The following is a 22,834-nucleotide window of genomic DNA, read 5'->3' as shown; positions in this document are numbered from 1 at the left end:
TATTTACATGCATTTTGACACAGTTGTAATTGATATGAAATGTACTATATTACCTTCTGCTTTGTTCTACCCATTTCATATAACCATTTCCAAATATCAACAATCTAGATATTTGTCATTTTATATGACTGCATAATATTCCACCAGGTTGATACACAGTGGTCTGCTTAACCAGTCCCATATTATTGGACATTTGAGAAGGTCCCTCCCCCGCCAATTTACTGCATGGGCAGTACATCATGTTATTGCATGGGCAAGTTTCAGTCTCAGTTTTCATTTAATTCCTGGCATATTTCCAAGTCATCTCCCTTAGCCATTATATATTATGTGTGCTATTTAAAACAAATTAAACATGATGTAATTACAAAAGTAGTAAGTTTATAGAAAGTCAAGAAATATATAAGCAAAAAGAAAAATCTCAAATCCAAATATCCAGATAAAATCACTAATAATACTATGAGATAGATATCCTTGTAAGCCTTACCTCCCGCATATATTTATGTGTATATGTACTTTAAAATTTTTAAATGGGATGCTGTATATTATTTTGTAATGTGTTTTCACCATATACCAGAAACAACTTTCCAAATAAACATATATTGACCTACAACACATCCTTTTAAGTGATCATAACATTTCTGTTAAAACTCTTTAGGGACTTTTTCAAAAGATGGTACTCAAGGCCCCATGTTCTAGTTCTACTTATCCTCCCCTTACAGATCACTCTTCAAGGTCTCAATGCCCTGTATAAACCACTATGCAGCCCTTCCCACCCATGCCCAGACCTTCCCTTCTCTGAGGTTTGCACAAGTGCCCAGGATTGAAATCTGACATGTCTGTCCTAATGGCCTCTACCTCCATGAAGCCTTCTGGATCTCTTGGAAGGAATGTCTCAGGATTCTCTGACTTTCCAGTACTCTGTACTCTTTTAGTACTTACCACCCTTGTTCTGGGATTATGGGTATTTGTAACCCCTAGATAATCAACAACCTGCTGCCAGTGAGTATCTCTAATTTATCACCTCACACAGTGCGAAGAGCAGCAATAGACAGGTACCTAAGTATTTGCATAAAATAAAAAAACTGTTAGTATGAGGGCAAACCTGCTCCAATGATACCATGGATTCTATGTTGCTTGCATTGTACATCCATGCTCACCCCACTCCGCATGAGCCAAGGCCCCAGACTTGCTTGTCTTTTCCTCTCTCTGAAGCTCAGGAAGGCCAACCTCTTCCCTCCCTGTGTCTTGTCGCCTACTTACTGAGACCCATGATAGGCATGCTGGGTTCAAGCCCCAACTTCATCTACAGTAGCATTTCAATCCCTCATTTTCTTATCCTGGGTTTCAGATGAAAAAGTGGCAATCGGATACCTCTGGGCACTTCTGACTCACACTGGAAGCCCCGTCAGACACAAGAGTGCTGTCTGGTGATCCTAAGCCATCTCTAGTAGCCCACAGTTAAGGCGGGGACCCTGGAAAGCAAGTTTACAAAATCACATGACACAGCAGTGAAGAGGCAGTGGGAAACAGGTGGGCAAGAGCCTAGCATAAAGGCCAGAAGGCCCATGACTCCCCAGACACTTCATCACTGTGTGAAGGAAGAGGGCTGTAACCCCAGGGCTGAGAAAGGACTGATGGGGAGAAAGATTTCAGGGAGTCGCTTCTCCTAGCTCCTAGGCAGAAGGTGTCACAAAAATCTCCTATATAATTTTTCCTTACTGAGACCCTAAGTACTCTCTTGTGTTTATACAGGCCTTTCGAGTTTAGCCCCGGCCTCACTAAGTACTTTCATGGGGGTAACCCTTTACTCTCCCATCAACTCTAAAAGGGGCTGGGAAGGACTGACAAGAAAACCAAGGCAGGGAGACCCAGTCTCGGATTGCACTCAGCCCACTAAGTTGGCAGCAGTCCTCCGCCTTACCCCAGGCCTCCGTCCTCCTAAATCAGTTAATGGGGGAACATGGCCCTTTTGCATCAGGAATGCCCTCTGAGGCTGCAGGGACACCTGCTAGACACCTGCAGCAGGAAGGGTGGTCTTTTTAGCTCCTATTCAGGGGAGGGGAGTAAGGAAGGAGATGGCAGCCTGTCCTGGGTGCCTGTAACAACTTTTTGTTTGGGGTGTTTTTGTTTTTGAAGAAGTCTTTGAAAACAAGGGTAAAGGATTCTACTATCTCCTAGGGACAATTTAAACCCCATCCGCTTTCCATCAGTTCCCATTACCCTTCATATCCCCACCTCATTCGTGAGGTATAGTGGGAATCCAATCTCAAGGGCAGTATTCAGAGATGGGACTTTATTCCTGTGGTTAGGAGGATCCAGAATCCTGGAATTTGGTGTTAGAGTCCAACCACCCATTTTGGTCAACTCCACATGCTTTCCGGTCATCTCTGACCCAAGTCATTCGCAAAGACTCTGAGGATGTCATGGATCGTGACTTGCTCCTCCATATACAAAAAAGTAACACGAAAACAAAACAAAAACAAAAAAGGAAGGAAAGGAAGGGAGGAAGGGGGGAAAAGAGAGGAACAGGGAGAACCAAGTCCCCAATCCAGAACCAGCAGCCTCTGACCCCCTTCTGTTTGCTAGACCTGAAAGGATTTCACTACATGTGAGTCAAACTTGGAGGACCTGGTTCATTTTCTTTCCCTAAAATAAGACAGCTGGGCTTCAGCCTTATTGCTACAGTGACCACATCCTAGCCCAGGGTGCTGGCACAGCTCCCAGCCAGCCACAGGGTGACAGAATTGCCTTCCGTCTCAGAGCCCTCAGCAAGGCCCCATCTCCCCTCCCAAACTCCTAGATTCTTGGCATGTCTTGGTCCCTTTGAGGAGACTGAAATGCCATGTTTCCTTCATGCCCGGAAAGTAAGGGAGGGAGGCACTAAAAAATACAAAGATTAAATTTTAATAGGAAAAAAAGTCCACCACTTATTTCAAAAACCTCACCCTAAATGGTTAGTTGAGCACCTGCTAATTTGGGCACCACAGCTGACTAAGGGCTAGGGTGAGGTGTCAAATTCCCCCCAAATGCAACACAAACCAATGCCCTAATCAGACTTTGACATGTTTTGTGCCTCGAAGAGGCTACAGGCTGCAGCAGTGTGGCCCCCGAATGTCTGACAGGGACTCATTGGTGAGGGATGTTGCTCTAATTGAAGCTCTATGTTCACTGCGGTGTGACAGCGGCCAACACCGTGCAACCTCACTGGGCCTGCTCTCCCATTTGGTAAGCAGCAGCTCAATCCCAGCCTAAACTACCTCTTAAGGATGCTGTAAAGAACAGGAGATGAGATTCAAAAATGCTTGGTCTTCATTAGATATGTCAAACCAATTAACGTCACTTCGTCCCTGCCCCACGACAATCCTGTAGGACTAAACGTGGGGATGAGGCAGCCTAGAAAAAGGAGACTACCCAGAAAAGACATGCAGAAAGTTCTAGCCCCCACTGTCCCCTGGGAGGACCATATCTTTAGTGTCAAAGCCCTTTCCTTTACTAGTGGTGGTCTGACCCAGCATGGACACCACCTTGACTAAATGGTCCAGTGGGGAAATAAAGCTGCCTGGAGATGTGGGCAGCAGCAAGCTGTGCTGGGCACTGAGGTAATCCTCAGGTGGCACATTCCCTAAGAAATCTCATGAGACTATAGTTGAAATAGTGACTCGTGGGCTTCTCCTTCATGGGCAACCAGAAAGATCTGGGTACTGGGCTCTGCCCTGCAATTGTGTGATTATGGTTAAAGGGGACGCACTGAGAAGTCACAACGGTTGTTTGTGGTTGGAAGATGAACTGGTTTCATTTCTGGGAAGTACCCCTCTCAGATTTGGGAAGCAGGGGGAGGGAACAGGATAATCAGCTCGCCTATCTAAGAAGAGACGCCCCTATCATGACAGGCCATGGCAAAGCAGCAGGCTGCCAGGGCACCAGCTGGGTGGCTGCGGGAGGGTGGAGTGTCCTGTTTACAGCACTGTAGGGTATTATCAGCCCATCGCATGCAGCAGCCTCCACAGCCCAACCACCTGGCGAAGCAGCCTGGCTCGGGGCCAGACCATTTCACCATGTGGCTGAGCAGTGGCGGATGCTTTGGTTCTTGGGCAACGGCAAATGGAAAAAACAAAACAAAACAGCATACACAGGAGATAAGAAGCCTTAGGTGCTATCTTCCAGAGCCACTTGGCCCAGTCTCCCGACTGCTGCATTTGTATGGCTCTGGGGAGAGGGAGCTCTGAGTGGAGAGGGCCAGTGGTCAAGTGTGTGTGTCAGGGGCTGGTGGGGGACACAGTGCAGACAAGACACTGAATCAAGAAGGGCCAAGAGGGGCTGGGCACACCACAGCACACTGCCTGATTCCTTCGGTAAGCAGATCATCACAATGGACGTGAGCGCCCATCAAGAGCCAGCTCTGTGAGCACTGGTGATACAGGAGGAGCAGGACAAGGAACAGCTGACAGGATGAAGTGGGGAAGGCTGACACAATCCCTAAGTACCAGCCTGCCAGGCACAACTCCGGAAGTTCCCCCAGCCCATACCTCTTCAGAAGCACCAACAATTTGTCCCTGTGTTCCCTCATTTTCCTGAGTGGAAATCATCTTGGGCCTGACTACATCAACGACCCCCCACCCCAGGAACCCGATGGAGAAGGATGCTCCCAGAAGAGCAAGAAGGGACGAGGGGAAGGAGGAAGGTAGCAGATGATGCAGGAAGGGAGGCGTCTGTGGCTGCCCTTCTCAACTTGGCCAGAGACAGCCTATCTATCTCCGGGGTAGAGACTGAGCAGCTTAGGAGAAGAAACGAGCCCCTGAAAAGGGTCCTGGCTGGGCTCCAGCGGGGGCTACTTCACTTGATTTACTATCTTTGAAGCAGTGTAGGAAAAAGAAGCCTGGTAATTAAGACAAGGATACTGCCCACTCATCCTCCATTAGCATGAGGTCTGGTGATCTCAAAACACTCAAGATCTATAGATGGAAGAAGAGAGAGACAGCCAATGAGACCTCACATGTGGCAAAAACTCAACTAGCTGGTCCAACAAACAAGTAATGAATCACTTTCTCATGCCGTTGGGCTTTGAAGCATTATTAGCACTAGTCTTCCACCTTCCCTCTTAAAGAGAAAATAACTCTTATAACAGAACTTATACATTATGTTGAAAGAAATAAGAAATTGCAGATGAGCAAAAACTGAAAAATAAGAGCACCACCGAGCATATCCTTCCTGATCTCTCTCCATGCACATATGTATGCATACGCATTTTTTTTTAATATACATGTTTTTCTGCAGCCTGTTTATGGTGGCCACTGGTCTTCACGTGAGAAGGAGAAGCAGGCAGGACCAGGGTTGCCCAGGAGGCTGAGGCAGGACCTATTTGGACTTCGAAGCAGCAAGCAGGCTCTGCCTTGTCTCATCTCCCAGCTGTGATCCAGCATTTTTGGGGGGCAGTGGTGGGGCTATTAATCTGGAGAGGAGCAAAGCAAGACAGAGACTCAGAATTTCAAAATATTCCCCCAATAAGAGCTTTGCAATAAGCAGGGGAAGTTCCTCCTAGCAGCTTCACAGGGATTATTTTTCCATTTCAGTATGTATGTCGGGATTGAATAGTACCGGCAGTCTACTGAGCTCCCTGTGGTCCAGTGCCACTTAACTGCTTAACTCAGGGACATGTGGGTTTTGGAGGGAAGTTGTGGTCAAACCGAAATCCCCAATATGACTATACAAGAGTTAGAAGCCCTCTTTGGAAAGCCCAAGACGACCCCATCCATTCCAGCTGGGAAATTTAAACCTGGGGCTTTAAACACTTCTTTCAACACCAAGCAATAACTCACTTCAACCATAACAGGGAGAAGAAACTAAAGAAACTAGATTAAAAAGAAAGAGAAAAAATGAGTAATATCACAGTTCCCTTACCAAAAAGAGTGATGATTATTTGTATATATATGAATAACTCAGCCAGGCCCTCAAATAATTACTAACTCCAAACTTAAATGTGTAGCTCAAGTGAAAGCATTTCTGGCTATGTGTCTAACTTCCCAGGATGAAGACCACATCTAGAGACAGCTGGAGAGAAGAGACCAGGAGAAACTCATCTGGAGATGTCACTGGGGGGTAAAACAAGGAATATGCTAATTCCTTGTATCATCAAGGAGGAAAACGGTGACCCCAAAGTGTATGTGTGCGTGTGTGCATGTGTGCGTGTGTATAAATAAAAGGAGTAGACAGCAGTTACTTAGACGTTGGCTCTATTCTCAAGAAACCAAAGTTAGAAGAGAAGGAAGTGGTGTGAACTTTTCACCTTTTATCTGAATTCTCTGAGGAGGAGTTCTGTAGGATTTCAACATTCTTAAAATAAAACAAAACACTAGCAGTTACTGATTGGAGCATGCTTTCCTTTGGGATCTACTTGGTCTTTGCAACAATAGCATAAATAGCACATAGCCTTTGCCCTCTTCCCCCCCAAAAATGATATCCTCACCCCATGGTTATTTGGGAGTGATGGATTCCTGGTGGCCTGTAAACTCAGAGGACAGGCATAAACCATTCAGTATCTTCTTTTCTCACAACAATCTGATTCCTATTGAGTACAGGAGAAATTAGGATATCATCAGCTCTTAGACAGTTGCTTAAGATAAATGAAGTAAGAAGAACCAGGGAATGGGGCAGTTCATCTATGACATCCAACTGTGATTGAAACTGTACCCGGATTTATGTTCTGAATGTGTGCACCCCATACTTTCCTACAGACAAGGCACAGAGCTTCCAAGGTGTTACAGGTTGGGGGACCCACGACAGATCCTCATGTAGAAGGTAAACTGCTTTCTCCAATGCCACAGAGCAAATTGAGATGCAGGCCTTTCTTCCCCAAACAAAGATTTGAGAGGACATTTCCCACCTTAGTATGACTGCTTGGCTGCTTGGTTTGGGACCTACTCCATCAACTAGAAAGGTGCTAGTCCTTTCCCTTGCTAGGAATCAGGGTGATCAGACCTGGGTCTTGGGAATATCGTTTTACCCATTGGGCATCTTGGGTGGGCCAAGGAGAGGAAGAAGACAATTAAAAAAATGAGGGATCCCTTTACGAGTGAGGAAAGTGAGTGAAAGAACAAAAAGAAAAGAATAGGATTACAGATAACTCTCAAACAGCCAAAATAATTTCTGCTTTGTGAACAACCCATGACTTGTTTTTAGCTCCATCCAGCCTGCCTTCTCCCGGTCCTCAAGCAAACTGCTAGACAGCAATATATGTGTAAGCAACTGATACTCAATTTAGTATCAGCCCAAGCCACAAAATACCTAGACTTTGAGACTTTAATGGCCCCATTTTGTTGTCTTCCTCCAATGATTCCAAAATCCAAACAAAAAAATTTTTTTTATCTTATGAACTGCTTATGTCAATACTCATGTCCAGTAGTGTTCATCAGATCTGGCTTTAAGCAACTCCCAAAGTAACAGCTCAATGAGGAAGAATCATCAATGGATGCCAAACTACTGGAAGAAATGTTGTGGGGAACAGAGTACTTAAATAATGCCAAAATATCACCCCATAAACCACTTACTGAGAAAATAATATACTTTTACAATCACAAATCTGGTGATCACTTCAAGTGACCAAATAGCATTACTAGTAATGGCATTCCAACATTATGTGTCTCACAGTGATCTGTTACGAAGTACACAACTTCATCTGTGAAATGTTCTTGCCAGAAATGTTTCACCTGAATTGAATCAGGCCCCAAGCCTAACTTCCAATTTGCAGGATATAAACAGGTAATAAATGAACAAGTTAAATACCATCATGAGGAAGCAGAAAAATCCAGATTGTGGGACAGCCAGAAGGCAACTGGTTCACACCTTTCAAAAACTCAGGCATTAAAAAACCAACGCACCCCCCAAAAAACCAAGGGGGATTTTAGACACTTTTTAAAAAGAAATAACCAAATGAGAATCTTGATTGGATCTGGATCAAAAGGCATCAAAGGGGAAATTTGAAAATAGGTTGTATATTAGATGATATGAAATTATAGATAACTTCCTTCGGTGTGGCAAAGAAACAGTGATTATGCAGAGGAAATGTCCCCACTCTCAGGAGATGCCACGGAGGTAAAGGACGAAGTGCCATGATACTTCCAACTTGTTTTCAAACAGTTCACCAAAAAGGCACCTATGGAGGCACATGTGTGTATTATGTCCAGACATGCATATACATAATACACAGAACAGGAGAGAGATTACTCCATTGTGGCAAAAAGCTATTGATGAGTCTAGGTGAAAGATAAATGGGTGTGCATTGTGCTTACAGCTTTTCAGTAGGTTTGAAATTTTCCCAAGATAAAGTTGTAGGAAAAAAAAGAACTGGCTTAATTTGGGAAGACAGATACTCAACTCTTTAGTAAGGATCTAAACCTTTCAGCATTTCAATCTTGGCAAACTGGCATCAAATTAAATTGGGTCACTGCTCTGGACTTCTAATTTGGGGAATGAGAAGGCAGGAAAGAATAAGTGAACAGTGAATGAGGCTTAACCTGACACAAGAAATTGAAAGATGTAAATCAGTACAAGGTAGAACAAAGATACCAAGTGAAGGACACTTTTAATAAGTGTCACATCATCCTAGGAGCAAGACTGAGACTGTAGACAGAATTAAGGGGTTCCTATAGGTCCAGAAACACAGTAAGAACTGGATATAACCTCAGGTATGTCCATCCAAGTTACCTCTGGGCATTCTTTTGCCATTATTGCTCTTCAACAGCAATGTAGAAACGAGCAAGGACCCAGAGAAGATGGGTAAAGATGACTAAAGGGGAAGGGGAAGGTAGCTAGATCACAGAAGGAAGGTGAAATGAATTAGAATTTAACTTTTCTTCTGTGTAGATGGAAAAATGAAGGACAGTCAAAACACTTTAGTTAGAATACAAGAGAATCTAGCTAGGTAGAAGGAAGAACTCTTTTGCTAATCACAACTGGATGAGGGAGATTGTAGAGTCTGCCCCTGAACAGCTCCAGGGAGAGACCATTACATACCCCCAGATATCTCAATCTTCATATAAGGCAAAAGATGAGTCTGAGCGTCCTCTAGTTCTAGAATTCCCCAACTATTGGAGGTAAGTAAGAGATGGCTACTGACCAATTCAGCAATGTTGAAAGCTCAGAGCCCATGCTATCATCTGGGGCAAGATGCATTAAGGGGGGAAAAAAAAAGACACAGAGTCAAAGGGAGATTCGCCTTACCCTCGCTGATCAGACAGCTGTGTTGTGGGTTCCCAGATGATCTCTCCCACCTCCTCCCCTAAGCTGGAGAGTATAAATAGTGCTCAATTTACCTGTGGCTAACCACAAGCAGAAGGTCTGGTCACATGACTGGACAAACTGGGAGTAACCAGAGAGTAGACAGCACAGCTCAGAGGGCAGGCTCCACCTCACTAGGTTGGTACCTGTCAGGATCTCTGCTCTTCACCCTGACTCAGGTTCATTTTGCCCTGGGATGGGAGGTGAGGAGGGGGGGCTTATAAAAAACAATTGCTCAGTTATTCAGGGCCAAGAAGGTACAGTTGCAGAATCTGTTCTGCCTTCAGGGCATAAAATCCTATGAGGGTTATTCTGCTCAACTCTCACAGCCCAGGAGACCTGGACGGACCATTTTGCCCCACTTACAGAAAGTCTTCTCTGGTTATCTCCATTTCCTGATTCAAGTTCTACTCTGTATCCCGTGCTTCAAAGAGGAGATACCCAAGAGACTACTACATCCCACCCAGTGGTTCCCTGCCTGGCCTCTGACATTCTACAACTGACCCAGCCTGACGTCAAATCCAGGCAAATCCCCAAGCTGTGCCCTACTGACAGAAAATCCTCAAAATGTACTGGGCAATGTTCCAGCGCAGCCCTGCTCTGAAGCCTCAGTAGTGCTGGCTGTTCAGATCTCCTAAGAGAGGTTCAAAGGTTATGTAGTACCTCCATGGTAAACCTAGTCTGGAAAGCAAGATCAGGTAGATGGCCCCTCCAGAAAGAGCCTTGAAAGGCATGACATCGGGGAGATTTTTCTACCATCAATGTATCCCTGAGACCACTGATGACTTCATAGCAAAGGATGCTCATAGGTCACCCCTCCACTGTGCTTCCAGAGACAGAGGAGGACATGGCAACACACATCATGGGAAGACAAGTTATACCATCTTCTCTGCATATAGTGAGCTTTGTATCTTCTCTGAAATTGAGAGCTGCTTAACAGTAATGTCACCTTCCTCTTTAAGTCAGGTAAAGAAAAGGTTTCTCCTCCTGAAAAGGAGAATTTGATCCAGCCGAACAGTTTTGATGTTAATTACCAAGACATCCTATCTACACCTCTAAGAACTGGAAGGAAAAGTCACAGTTGTCGTGGTCCCCTCTAGGCTTTGGCCATTTGCACAGCAGCTCCAACACAGACCTCTAAGTGGCAGACAACCCAACAGGAATTAGGGGCAGCCTCTTCTCATCCTCCTGCATCTTGTCCTGATGCTAGATGCCATCCATCCAGCACTTACCTGGGGTAGGACAGAGCCAAGAACAATCAGAGAATAGTAGGGATAGCCTAGATAACTTCATAACTGCCTAAGAAACAATCTAAGTATATAAACTACGATAATAATACAGCAAATGCTTCTGGGTCTATTTCACATAACTGGCTGGAGCCCATGGAAAAAGATTCTTTTATGCCAATTTAACCACAGTCCTGGCTCAGGATGGCTGCATTTCAGATAAAGGACATATACTAAAACTAAAGATTTTCCAAAAACCATTTTTTTCAATGTTAAAAAGTAGAGTAGAACTCACTCACTTACCCTAATTCTGGAAATGGGGAAATATCAGTGAGCAAAAGTATCAGGAATAATTCACATGCCTTCAAGGAGCAGAGATAGATGTGTAACATGTGGTTTGGTGTGAGAGTAAAGGGGCCAGGAAACTAACGGCAGGTCCAAACCTCTAACTCCGTCTGCTTAGCAATTACTATATCCACCCTCCTTGGGCCCTATAGTTAGTGGAAGGTCTTCAATGACTACAGGAGAGCCCTCCCTTTGTGTGTGAGGTTGTAACTCCTGTCTTCATGGTAAGATGTGCTGTGCTAAACCATACAAACGCCATCCTCAGGCCCCTGCATATTTACCAGGCACTCGGTACCACAAACTGCCCAGTACACAGCTGAGGAAGCTGTCTGGCCCATGCCCATAGCCTGGCATCACTTTCTAAACCAAACTCAACTCCCTTTCCCCTCGGATCTATCTCTACTATAAGGATGCAAAGCAGTATTACTCCACAGCTCTGGTGCAAGATAGGCTTCTGACTTCATGTTACTTAAGAAATGAGGAGAGTTGAGAGTAAGAGTGTCTCTTAGAATAAGCAGTTTTCCCTAGAAGGTTCCTGGACATCATGAATATGCTCAGTGCACTTCAGCCACTGCAGCAACCCTGCTGACCCCTCTGCTGGGTCAACGTGGGGCAGAGACTGGGCTCAGACACACAGCTCGTTCTCAGAAGCTGATGCTAAGTCGTAAGGCTGCAGTCTCCTCAGAGGAGGCCTACTATAATGATGAATCCCTGGGTGCAAATCCTGCCTCCGCCCCAAGGCGCTACATGAACTCAGATAAGTCACCTAACTTCTCTGGGCTTCAGTTGTTCCATCTGTTAAACGGGGAGAATAATAGATGTCATACAGATGATAGAAGAAAACTCCTGGTACAGTCAAATTAGTCTAGCATATATTCATTTTTTGTACTTTTTATTTGGAAATAATTTCAAACGTAGAGATGCAAGAGCAAGAAAAGTACCTAGAACACCCATATAACCTCTACCCAGATTCGCCTCTTATTCAACATTTGCTCCACCTGCTGTATCATTTGCTTTCTTTCACGTGCACTTTTTCTCATATACATGTGCACACTCTCCCATATTCATACTTGACACCCACATGCTCACACTTGAGACACAACTCGTATTCAGCTACACACACACATACTGTCCTTTGTTGGGTTTCTGTGGGATGTTCTGCTTGAAAACAACAAGGAAGCATCAGAGGATGGGAGGTTCGGGATGAAGAGAAGGCTGGTGGGGGAGGGGCTTCCTTGCAACTTGGTGACGGTTCCATAGCTTGGCTCCCTTCTCTTTGCTGCCAATGCAAACAGCAAGCACTCAAGTGTTCTGGTTTAGGGCTGACCTATTACATGGACAGGGACCAGAAAAAGTACTTGTTACATAAGACGGTTATTCTTGTCTTTTTCTTTAGGCAATGAAAACCACAAAAAAACACAACAAAGCATTTATATGAACCATGGAAATAGCTTTATTACACAGAATCATTTTTATAATATTTGCTATAATGGGATTTTACCTTATGAAGTGGGGAAGTAACTGGGAAAGAAAGGTTCCACATAAGCATATGGTCATCCAAATATTCAAGAATTCTATACAAAAATCTGGTTTAGTAAGAGATGTAAGAGCTACCCATAACCTTCTCGGGAGGGTTAAGAAACCTCTATGAAACAGGCCAGACAATCCTCCATACCAAGTCCTAGATGGAGCTCTTTCCTGAGTTCAAGTCTCTACTCTTCCCATTACTGGGCACATGCTTGTCTCCTAAAGGCGTTATCATGTATCAATGACTCCACTCCTGGTTAACTTAAAGCTAGGAGAGGGGGACATGCTCGGGAAAAAGCATGGCTTGCAGGGGAGGGGTAGGAGATAGGTTTTGCACCACGGGTTCCCTACATGGAAGACTAAGTTGTCATCATAACAAAATGCCACCTGCACCTGCCCCCCCAGCACAGGAACGCACCACACATTTAATTCCCAGGTGCTTTTGTTGGGTTCCACACAGTCACACATAAAGAAGACTCCTTTTCCTATAAGCTCCATCTTAAAGAGTATCTCTCTGACATGGCCCCAAGTTCAGTAACCTTTACCGTGACCCCAAAAAGGGCAGGAAAACCCTGCCTGCCTCCTGGGGCCCTATCTGTCCCTGGTTAGCTTCTCATTCCACATGGAAATTGAGTATCTCAAACCAGTTGGAAACATTCCAAAGCCACGACCATCTCTCACGTACAATGTAATATCCATCATCTTCCAATTAGCCACACCAAGTGGACAGTCACTTACTGGGTGCTGAACGAACAGACTGACTTCTTAGGAGCCCATTTTCCTTTCCAATTATCTTTTGGCTAATTGAACAGATGAATTTTTGCCCCTGTAATACAGGTTTACAAAAAAAATGGAAACAAAGGCTGGGTGTGTGCTGGGCAGGCAGCAGAGATGTCAGCTTGGGAGGAAATTCACAACCGACTCGCCACACATATGTGGGCATAGCCCTGGAATCACATACAAAAGGGCTTTTTAGTCACATGGTCTTGGGTAAGTCACTTTCTTTCTAGGCCTCAGTTTCCTTATCTGCACAAACATGTTGTGGATAAAGTGAAGGTTCCTATGGCCAGGATTGTCACCTGGCCCTGGCTGGCTAGTTCATTAGACACGTGTGGGCAATACTTGTTATTGACTCTATATAAAGAGCTCTACCTAGCACTCTCGGCGACACAGTGGCATGGCTGCAAGGCTACAGGAGAGCAGAAGCTGAACTGGTGACAGCGCTGAGGACAGAGACTGAGACAGCTGCGCAGGTAGAGAGGCCCAGAGGCGGAGACTGGTTTGCTGCATGCAGACTTGCTCTAAGTGGACAGGATTCTAGTGATTGACTTGCCACCGTGGAAATAAAGTTGGGTATAACCCTTTCATCTCAAGAATGTTCTACTGTCATTTCTTTAGTCACATTGAATCCATAGTGAACTTGCCCAGGGCCGAAACCCATTGGCAAGACACATGTAAATGACCACCTGCACCTACAGGAAGCATTCGAGAATACTGTAAGCAACAGAGAGCTAAACAAGTGGGGCACGTGGTCAAAACCTAAGCTAGCTACACTCTCAACTGCCCTGAAAAATATGGACGAATTGTGGGGGACTTCCAGAGTTGGGATTCAGACTCTTCCCACAGAAGCAGCCAGTTTAGTCTTCTGTGAACACCAAACTACACAGGATCACAGTTTAAATGAGGAGTCCAGGGGCTGCTCTCAGCATTAAGATGTGCACAAACCACGTGTATGTGACTTACATTGCCTTCCTCCCCCTAGTCTCTAAATTCAGTCTCCCCCCAGTTTCTAAATATTATGAAAGCTCTCTGACTGCATCCAATCTCTCATGCCAAATGCTATGCACCTCCACCCTCAACCCATTTGTATGTCCTATCTGATGGTATGAGTTACAAAGGCAATCCCCAAACAGAGGCTGTGCAGCAGGTTTTCAGCCAGCTCACAGGTGTGGGGCAGGGAGCACACGTGTTATCAGCAGTGGTTCTCGCAAAGCTGTGTGGGCGATCAAACACACACAGAACACAGAAAACTCTTAAAGGGAAGCCAGTGTGTGGTGGAGGAATGGAGAAGGGAGGAAGAGGTAAGATAGGTGGCCTTTCTTACCTCCTAATCATATTTTTACTCTGCTCAAAGTTACCCTCAGCCAAGCAGGTTTATAAAATCATTTTGACTAAGCCACCAAGCTGGTGGTTGGCACCTTTAAAGGCAGGGGAACTCCATGGATGACAGTGTATGTGTCCAAGATTTGGAGAATAATAATGAGCAGCTCTACCCAGCATTCCCCATTTGGTGGGGGGAAGAAAAAGACAAACAGCAGAACTTCATATCACAGGATGGTACCTGGTTTGGAAGATGGGCTTCCAGTCTGATCACACCTCGGAAGTCACCCCAGGGCCAAAAGACAGTCCCTGCTCCCTAGCCTCAAAAAGTTACCAGTTCAGATTTCGTTTTCCTGCTTTCCTTTGCTAAACATTACAGCACAACTAGGAATTTGGTGCAAGTCTACCTGGAGTGAAGGACATTCAGCATTCATCTCGGTCTCCTTGGCCTGTCACCCATTATCCACTTCTAAGCCCCAAGCCAGTATAGTCTGGCTTTTTTTTTACAAAATCCTAAAGGTTGGCTGTTTCCATGGATCAAGCTTGTAACTAACTGACCAAGCTCACCCTCTGGCTTTAAGTGTGTGGGGACAAGAACCTACAGACTGGGCGATGACATCCATGGAAATGCCACGTCTTTGCCACCAGCTGGGCTTCAAGCCCAATGACCAGGATGAATAAGAGCGCAGTGATTTAAAGAGAGAGAGAACACTAACTTTGGGGGGGAATGGGGGTTGCCTTGGAAGTAGCTGCAGAGAGGTATTATAAAGGGGGCTCAGTGTGTGGGGACCAGAAGTGGGAAAAACCATTTCCAGTGAGCCTGGGGGAAGTGTGGCTCACTCTCCCCACCCCTGCTGCCTTTCCAGCAACTCAATCCAACAAGTATTTATTGAGCACGACACTCCCCATCTGCCCTGGCCCTCCCTCTGCAAAAACACTCAAATCTGTCCAAGCTGCAGGGTAAGTTCCATTGCACTTGAGCTTGAAACATGAGGTGCCTACCTTTTAAAAAGGCAGGCACACAATTTCCAGCATGGGGCAGAAGGGACTGAAGAGATTTGGGAAAGTTAAGGAACACAGCTGACCAGACAAGGCTGCACTTTGGAAAGGGAAGGGAAAGCAGAGAGCAAAAACTTAATTTAACCTTAGGAGAATATGACACTGGCCAATTTAAAGAAGAAAACCCTACACAGAACATCCCAGTGATTCTCTAATTAACCCGAACACTGAATACTCTTCATTCTAGGCCTCCCCCAGCTTGAATTTATATTTTATTCACTTGTGGACATGTTAGCAAGTTTCACACTACCTTCACCTCTTAAGGAGGTCAGGCCTCAATGCTCTCCTGCATGTTTTTATTGAGGACCAGATGATAAGGGATTCAGGTTGCAGAGTTGGCAGCAGACTAGACCTGTGCTGGTTAGCATAGTTCCATCCCCTAGCCCTTCAAAAAACCATGCATCATTTGCAGTTAGGAAACTCAGGGAGGGTCAGAGAAGAGGCAACACAAACTTAAAACTGCTGCAAATACTGCTCTTCCTCTAAGAAGCCACAATCAGGCAGCCTGTGAAAGAAAACTCCCCTACCCTGATGGCAAACCTGCCACTTCAGACTAACTAAAGCCCAGATATGAGTCTTCCCAGGCCTCCAACTTCCACCCCTTTTATTAAGGGCTGGAAGCAAGAATTACTAACGTGTAGGCAGCGCTGAACCCAAGACATCCCATCCACCCCCAGTGTCAGCTGTCTGGAGCTCATGAAAGGGCAGGGTAAGTGTACAGAGCCTGGACTTCAGTTCCCCAGGGGCTGGAGTTAAAAGTTTTCCTATTATGAAATACTTTGACAGCATTCTTTTAAGTTCATTAAAGCCACCCTTGATTGGTTGTGGTGCTCTCACACGGCAAAAGCCAACTGAGGCTTATTCAGGCCTGCGGATAAACATTTAAATGACTCCAAGCTGAACATTCAGCTTTGAAGTGACCCTGAGGAAAAGTGTGGAGGAGAAAGCCAAGTGCTAGGAAGAGTTTTCAAAACCAGGAGGTTGAATGGAGACCATGGACTGGAGGCCTGAGTGTGAGCAGCCAGCTGAGCAGAACTTCCCACCATACAGCTGTTCCCAAGAACAACAGCTCCTTCACAAGCTCCACACCACTGGAGAGGAACTGGAGCACAGATAATTTACAACTTCAAATAAAATCCAAAACGCTTTTTTTCTCAGAGATCGGGATTTGTTTTTGACCTAACCATGTGAATAGATTCAGCTAACGTTTGGTTAATTCATAACCCTGCAAACCAAATAATGGATACAACTCAGGTAGAGGTGGAAAGCTGACCAAATTTCCCACTCATTTCTTTTTCTGCTTCCGCTCTTCCTGACTCCCTCTCCTACCCATCTCAGAGTGGGGTAAAACTTACTGACCCACAAAACTAGCCCACCTCCACTATGAACTGGGAAGGAAGCGGGGGTTTCCCTTCTAGCCCCTTAAAAAGGCTCCATACTGCCTGTGCAATAAGAATAAGCCCAGGTAAATCCACTAAAGCATTTGAGCTAATTCAAATTGCACTTGATATGTGATAGTGTCCCTAAGAACGCAAAACCCAGACCTTCCCCCAGAGTACGTCACACCCTAAAGTCTGAATCCTTTGGTACAAAGGTTCTACCTGAGAGCTGTAAGAATCCAGAGGACAACGCTTGACTTCTAACAGTTCCATTAAGATCAAGGAAGTGTGGCTCTGGTGTCCAGCACACCATTCAGTGTAAACTAACAGAAAATGCACGTGAAGTATTCTCTGGCTAGTAAAGCCCACCAACCACTTTGGCAACACTCATACTGCCACCATAACTATGGAAGTTTTGCAATCCTGTCTCTAATTTTCTAGCCATCTGTCTATATCTGGAACCGGAGAGAATGATGTCCTGTTAACATCACACCCTACTGTTGTTCTCAACCCTCCTCCACGGATTCCTAGCTCTATGCTACACAAGTGGAGACCTTCCCATATATATATATAATCCTTTGCTATCCCAAATACTGAAGGATACACAAACCCCCACTTCTCTGGGTACTAAAAGGGATAGTTAGGCACTGCAGCCCCCAATTTCAAGGACGCTATCACTGGTGATAATATTTAAGATTCAGAAACTTCAGTGGTATATTTTACAGACCATGTACCAGATACTAGGAAAGCTGTCAAAAGCAAGCTCCCAGTGTCAAGCTAGGCAGTGTTTGCTTCTCAAAGAGAAGCTACTCAGTCGGGTTTCTGAAGGATAATTGTAGCTCTTAACGCACCCCCATACTTCATTATAGCAATATGGCTCCTTGGCATAGAATGCACCCCCATGCTTCATTACAGCAATATGGCTCCTTCGGCATAGAAAACTTGCACTTCACTCTAATCTTCAGGCTGTTTCTGGCACCAGGGTCCAGAAGGACCATGGTTAGATGAGGGCTTTCTCTCAGGCTTCTAAAAAGCAACCTTCTTTATGTGTTCCATACCTAGCACAAAGCCCATCCCATAAAGACTAAATTTTTGAAACATTGCAAGGAAAGGAGTTTAATAATTACCAATAGCATTGCTAGTAACAATGCTGCCTTATATTCACTGAAATGGCCATCCTGGAGAACCTAATTGACATTTGAAATAAGCCCTTCCTTGTCCCTATGTTCCTATGGAAGCCAGTATTTCAGCACAGCCATGACTACTGACAGCTCTCAATGATCTGTTCAGAAAAAAACAAAGGGTTAACGAGAAAAATCCAAAATAGGAGATAAGCCTACAGTAATTTCCATCCGATTTTGAAATATGTTCCCTGCAGTTGCCAGTTGTTGTGTTTGGGGTGGGTGTCAAAATTTGACTAACAGTTAAGCTTTTATGTAAATCCAAATGAGTTTATGTCTACTGAACATATGTTGCCTGACAATGGTGGGGATAGGCAGCCTGGATTTGCATGTGCTGATCTTCCACGAAGACTGAGAACTGACTGGAGGCTGATGCCCCCCTTGTCTCCTAAAATACCCAAGTGGGGATACGGGCTTGTTAGTTTTCTTTACTCCCTTAGGGTTTTCTGAAGAGGTGTATACTACACACATTTGAACCTGATCTTTATTTAGGAATAATGGTCGGCAACATCCAGACAAGGGTAGGCCAACTTTTTCTATGAAGTGCCCTGTAGAAATATTTCAGGCTTTGCAGGTCATATGATCTCTATCAAAACTACTCAACTCTGTCGTTGTGATGCAAAAGCAGCCACAGACATCACCTAAAAGGAGCATGGCTATGTTCCAATAAGATTTTATTTACAAAAACAGGGAGGGGCCTGGATTTGGCCTGCAGGCCATAATTGCCAACCTCTGGTTAAGATGGTTCTGGTGAGCAGAGGAGGTACAGAAACAGTATTTGGCTCGTCCTGCACCCAGCTGGCCCCAGTGGAGTGGGTCTACTGCAGAAGAATTTGCAAAGCTGGATTAAACATCTTCATTCTAGGGTTATGGAGATAAACACTAAACAGGATAGGTAAGACTGGGACCCAGAACAATTCACCAACTCGTCCCATTTTGTCCATCAGTGGGTAAGAAGAACATAAAAGTTGCAGCTTCCCATTAACACAGACACAAATGAGAATTTAATTAAAGGGGGAACTGCAAGAAAGTTACCGAGGTTTTCTATTACCCACTGCTGGCTCTTAGCTTTCTTAGAGTTGGCCTTCATTTTTCCCTCTATTCTCTCCTGCCTCCCACCCCCCCTGGCCAGGCTCATAAAAATTAAGCCATTCCTTACTTTATGAAGACATCCCTTACGGATGAATGTCCACAGAAGGTAAGTTCTGCTCTTTACACTATAATCCCTTTTTCATAAGGTCTAATATATCTTGTCAAGAACACAACATGGTGTGTGGTGGAGAGATAACTGCATAGCCCTGAGCACTACATCACTGAGATGGGAAATAGAAACAGTGATGATACTTAATTGTTCCTGAAACCCAGTCCCAGCTTACATGCCTTCTAAAAACAGTTAGGTTTCAGAGCCCTGTTTAGACAGCTCATTTTAAAAGATGAGGGAATAAAAGTGCAAAGAGAGGCCCTGAAATTCTGAAACTTGCAGTACTGGTTTCAGACCAATATGGGTTTGCTCTTTGAAGCCTGAAAATGCAATGGGCTCTAGCCACCAGTGCTCTCACCTTGGTTAGGTGAGTAGAGTAATAACAACCTAAGCAACAGCAAACACTTTTCTAGCACCTTCTATGTGCCAGGCCCTGTTTTAAGCACTTTACGTCTATTAACTCATTTGGTTCTTACAATGTAGATATTATTACTCACATTTAACTGATGAGGAAACTGAGGCACAGAAATTAACTTCCTCCAAGCCACAGAGCTAGTAAATGCCAAAACCTGGGTTCAAAACCCAGGCATTCCAGCACCCAAAGCCATTCTCTTAAGGGTTTTTGACTGTAAGGCATTTCCTTCTATCACATATACCCTTCTGGTGTAGAGGAAACCACTTCTGCCACTTCTCAAGGCCAAGGAATAGAAACAATCTGAAAACATGCAAAGGTTAAAATTAACATGTAGATGACAAGAAGTGCTTCCAAACCAAAGGCCAGGTACATTCCCTTAATGTCTGGCCACAAAGAAGCCCACAGACTCAGGCACTCTTCTAACTTTCCTTTTTTTCCTGCCTCGCTGAATATCTATAGATAATTCTACTACATACCAGCTAAGTGCCTTATTAACACCTCTGACAAACTAATGGGTGGAAAAATAGCCCAATCTGTAAGTAAGAGACCACCCAACTTGTCCTAAATCATCTGACAAGTTACACAGAGGTCTAGCTTCCTATAGTTTTACCAGTATCTTAGGGCTTCTGGCCCAGAACAGGCCGTGTAAAGATCCCAGTCATCCAAACTTACACTCTTCTTTCCACAGCACCCACCAGTGTTTGTCCTTTCCATATCAGTTCTATGGTAGACACAAAATAAGTGCTCATAAAATATGACTGCTAATAGACTTCCAGCTGCTACACAGACAGCCTTTTTGTTGATTTCTACTAAGTGATCAGGTTTCTGGTGCTTTGCTGTTCTACTAACTTCTCTGGACTCCAAGGAAGCCCAAACAAAACCAACAAGTTTGTAGTCTTGTGATTTGCTTTATGGTTCATGATAGGCATGAGTTTGTCTGGGCATTGCTTTCCTCAACACCACCAGATTCTAGGCATACATTTTTTTTACTAGTTGGGTCACCATCTTGCTACCTACAAAATCTGACCAAGTTTCTGGGTTCCAAAATACAATGCTAACATTTACAATGAGGTCCACATAGACTGGGACTTTCTACTTCTGAGACCCTCTTAATCCCATTACTACCTAAGAAGGCACTGTAGCAGCTATACTTTCAGGAGGGGGATGTGCAACAACTAAGCCTAGTAATCACAAAAGCTCAAGAAACCCTGGTTTAGAGGCTGTCATTAACCGTTAGATGGCAGGGACCATGACTTTTGTATATTTGGTAGACTCCGAGGCTTTGGAAGGGTGCAATGATCTTTTCACATCTGGTGTGAATCAAACGCAAGCCTCACTTTCAACTTATTGCCAACCTCCTCATGCAAGTAGGTTCCTTTTCCCATTCCTAACTGCTTACACTTGTGGGGAACCCATCACAGCTTTGAGTGTGAAAGCAAGGTTGAGCTTGCTCCTCCCTAGTTTCCCCACACCCACCACATCAAGCGGCTCTAAAGACACCATTTCAGGGCTATTAGACAGTGGGGGTATTTGCCACAGTGTTCTTGATTGTAGCCCTCACCCCACTGCCACGTTGACTGGCAATGCCCAGGACAAAACAGTCTTGGTGCGGGGAGGAGGGAAAGGCAGGGGGCAAACTGCCCAGGTCTATACACACGCGCGCGCGCGCACACACACACAATGGTTAGAATGAGACAGCCATATTAAGCAGGTCAATGATCTGGGAACACACAACTTCTGAGCTACACAAGAGGAATGTAGGGCAACTGGAGCGGAGCGTTTGTACCGTAGCAAAAGCCGTTAAACTAACTTACTCCATTGGTTTACACGAAATTAGCTCCAGGAGGTGGCAGAAAGGGTAGTGCATGCGAGGTGGAGGAGAAAGGCACTCCAGAGCTGTAGAACGGGATGCTGGGGCCAAACTCAAGTTGGAGAAGTAACACATGGCTCCACGGGGCTCTCCTCCATGCCCCTCCCCCTCCCCGTGCAGATTTCCAGCGCCCACCGGCTCCACGCTCCAGCGCCAGCACTGCACAGGGCGCCCCCATGAAGCGCTACTCATTCCTTCCTCACACTTCGTTGCCACCCCTGCAATCTTCCATTCACCCCCACACAATACCTCTGCCCACTTTTCGGTTACGCCCCCAAAGCCAGCCTCCATCTGCCGGGTCCCTCCCCTCACCTCCCGGCCCCAACTCCCCGCACGATCACAGTCCCCGCGGTGCACGCCGCGTTCACGGACCCTCTCGCTCCCTCCGCCCTCGCAGACTTCTTCTAGACCACCTTTCTCTTCCCTTGCACCGGTCCACTTACCCCTCACGCTTTTTCCCGTACCCCTCCCTGTCGTCACGCGCCCCCCCTCCCCCAACGGCTCCTCCCACGGCACCCGCTCCAGGCCCCGCTCACCTGCGCGGCCACCCCCGTCCCGGCGCTGGTGCGGCTGCTGCAGCTGGAAGGGGACCGTGGCCCTGAGCGGCTGCAGCCCAGCCCGGGGGGAGCCGGCGGGGGCTGGGGGAGAGCAGCCCCGCCGGAGCCCCCCGGCCCCTCCGCGCCCTGGCCCCCAGGCCCCTCCGCCTCTGCCGCCTGCTGCGGCCCCCGCCATCGCCCGCCCGGCAGCCAGCCCGCCTTGGCCCCACAGCGAGTCCCACACAGCCCCCCAACCCCCGCTGCGGCTGCTTATCTGCCCTACGGGGCGGAGACCGGCCCCCACAACTCAGGACTCTCATTGGCCTATGGATCCCCAGACCCTTCTTCCTAACCAATCCACGCCCCGCTCTTCCCTTCCCAGAAGATGACTGGTTAATGTGCCTAGCGATCCAACCCAAGACCCCACCCCCATTCCATTCCCCGCCTGCTTTTCGACGTCCGTAGAGCGGAGATTGGTCCGTCCTGAAGAGGACTGGTTCTCTGACGCCGCCAATGAGAAGACGCAGAAAAGGGGAGCGTCACACCCAGACCCAGGTAGTATGCAAATGTATCACGTGACGTAGGCTGCGCGGAGGCGGAGCCGAGTGTGAGATGGAATCAGGCACTGGTGAAATCACTGTGGGGGGTAGGGAGGAGTGTCAAACTTTCAGCAGTTGAGTCCAGGCAAGCACGGAGAAAGCGGTAACATAAAGAAGCATTAT

General features: G+C 45.9%; 1 protein-coding gene across 3 annotated transcripts in view; it reads right to left on the bottom strand.

Annotated features, from left to right (window-relative positions):
- Positions 1-22,344, bottom strand: part of FAM117A (family with sequence similarity 117 member A) — a 41,839-nt gene extending 19,495 nt beyond the window's left edge. For all 3 annotated transcript variants that reach the window (XM_036879690.2, XM_057501376.1, XM_057501374.1), the window contains exon 1: positions 22,113-22,344. In XM_036879690.2, coding sequence (XP_036735585.2) covers positions 22,113-22,308 — 196 coding nt within the window. In that variant the 5' untranslated portion in view covers positions 22,309-22,344. The remainder of the gene's footprint in view (positions 1-22,112) is intronic.
- Between the last annotated feature and the right edge of the window lie 490 nt (positions 22,345-22,834).

The sequence above is a fragment of the Manis pentadactyla genome, chromosome 4 (assembly GCF_030020395.1).
Source record: "Manis pentadactyla isolate mManPen7 chromosome 4, mManPen7.hap1, whole genome shotgun sequence".
NCBI classification, from domain to species: domain Eukaryota; kingdom Metazoa; phylum Chordata; class Mammalia; order Pholidota; family Manidae; genus Manis; species Manis pentadactyla.
The sequence above is the reverse complement of the archived record's forward strand: the minus strand, read 5'-3'. Positions and strand labels throughout refer to the sequence as shown.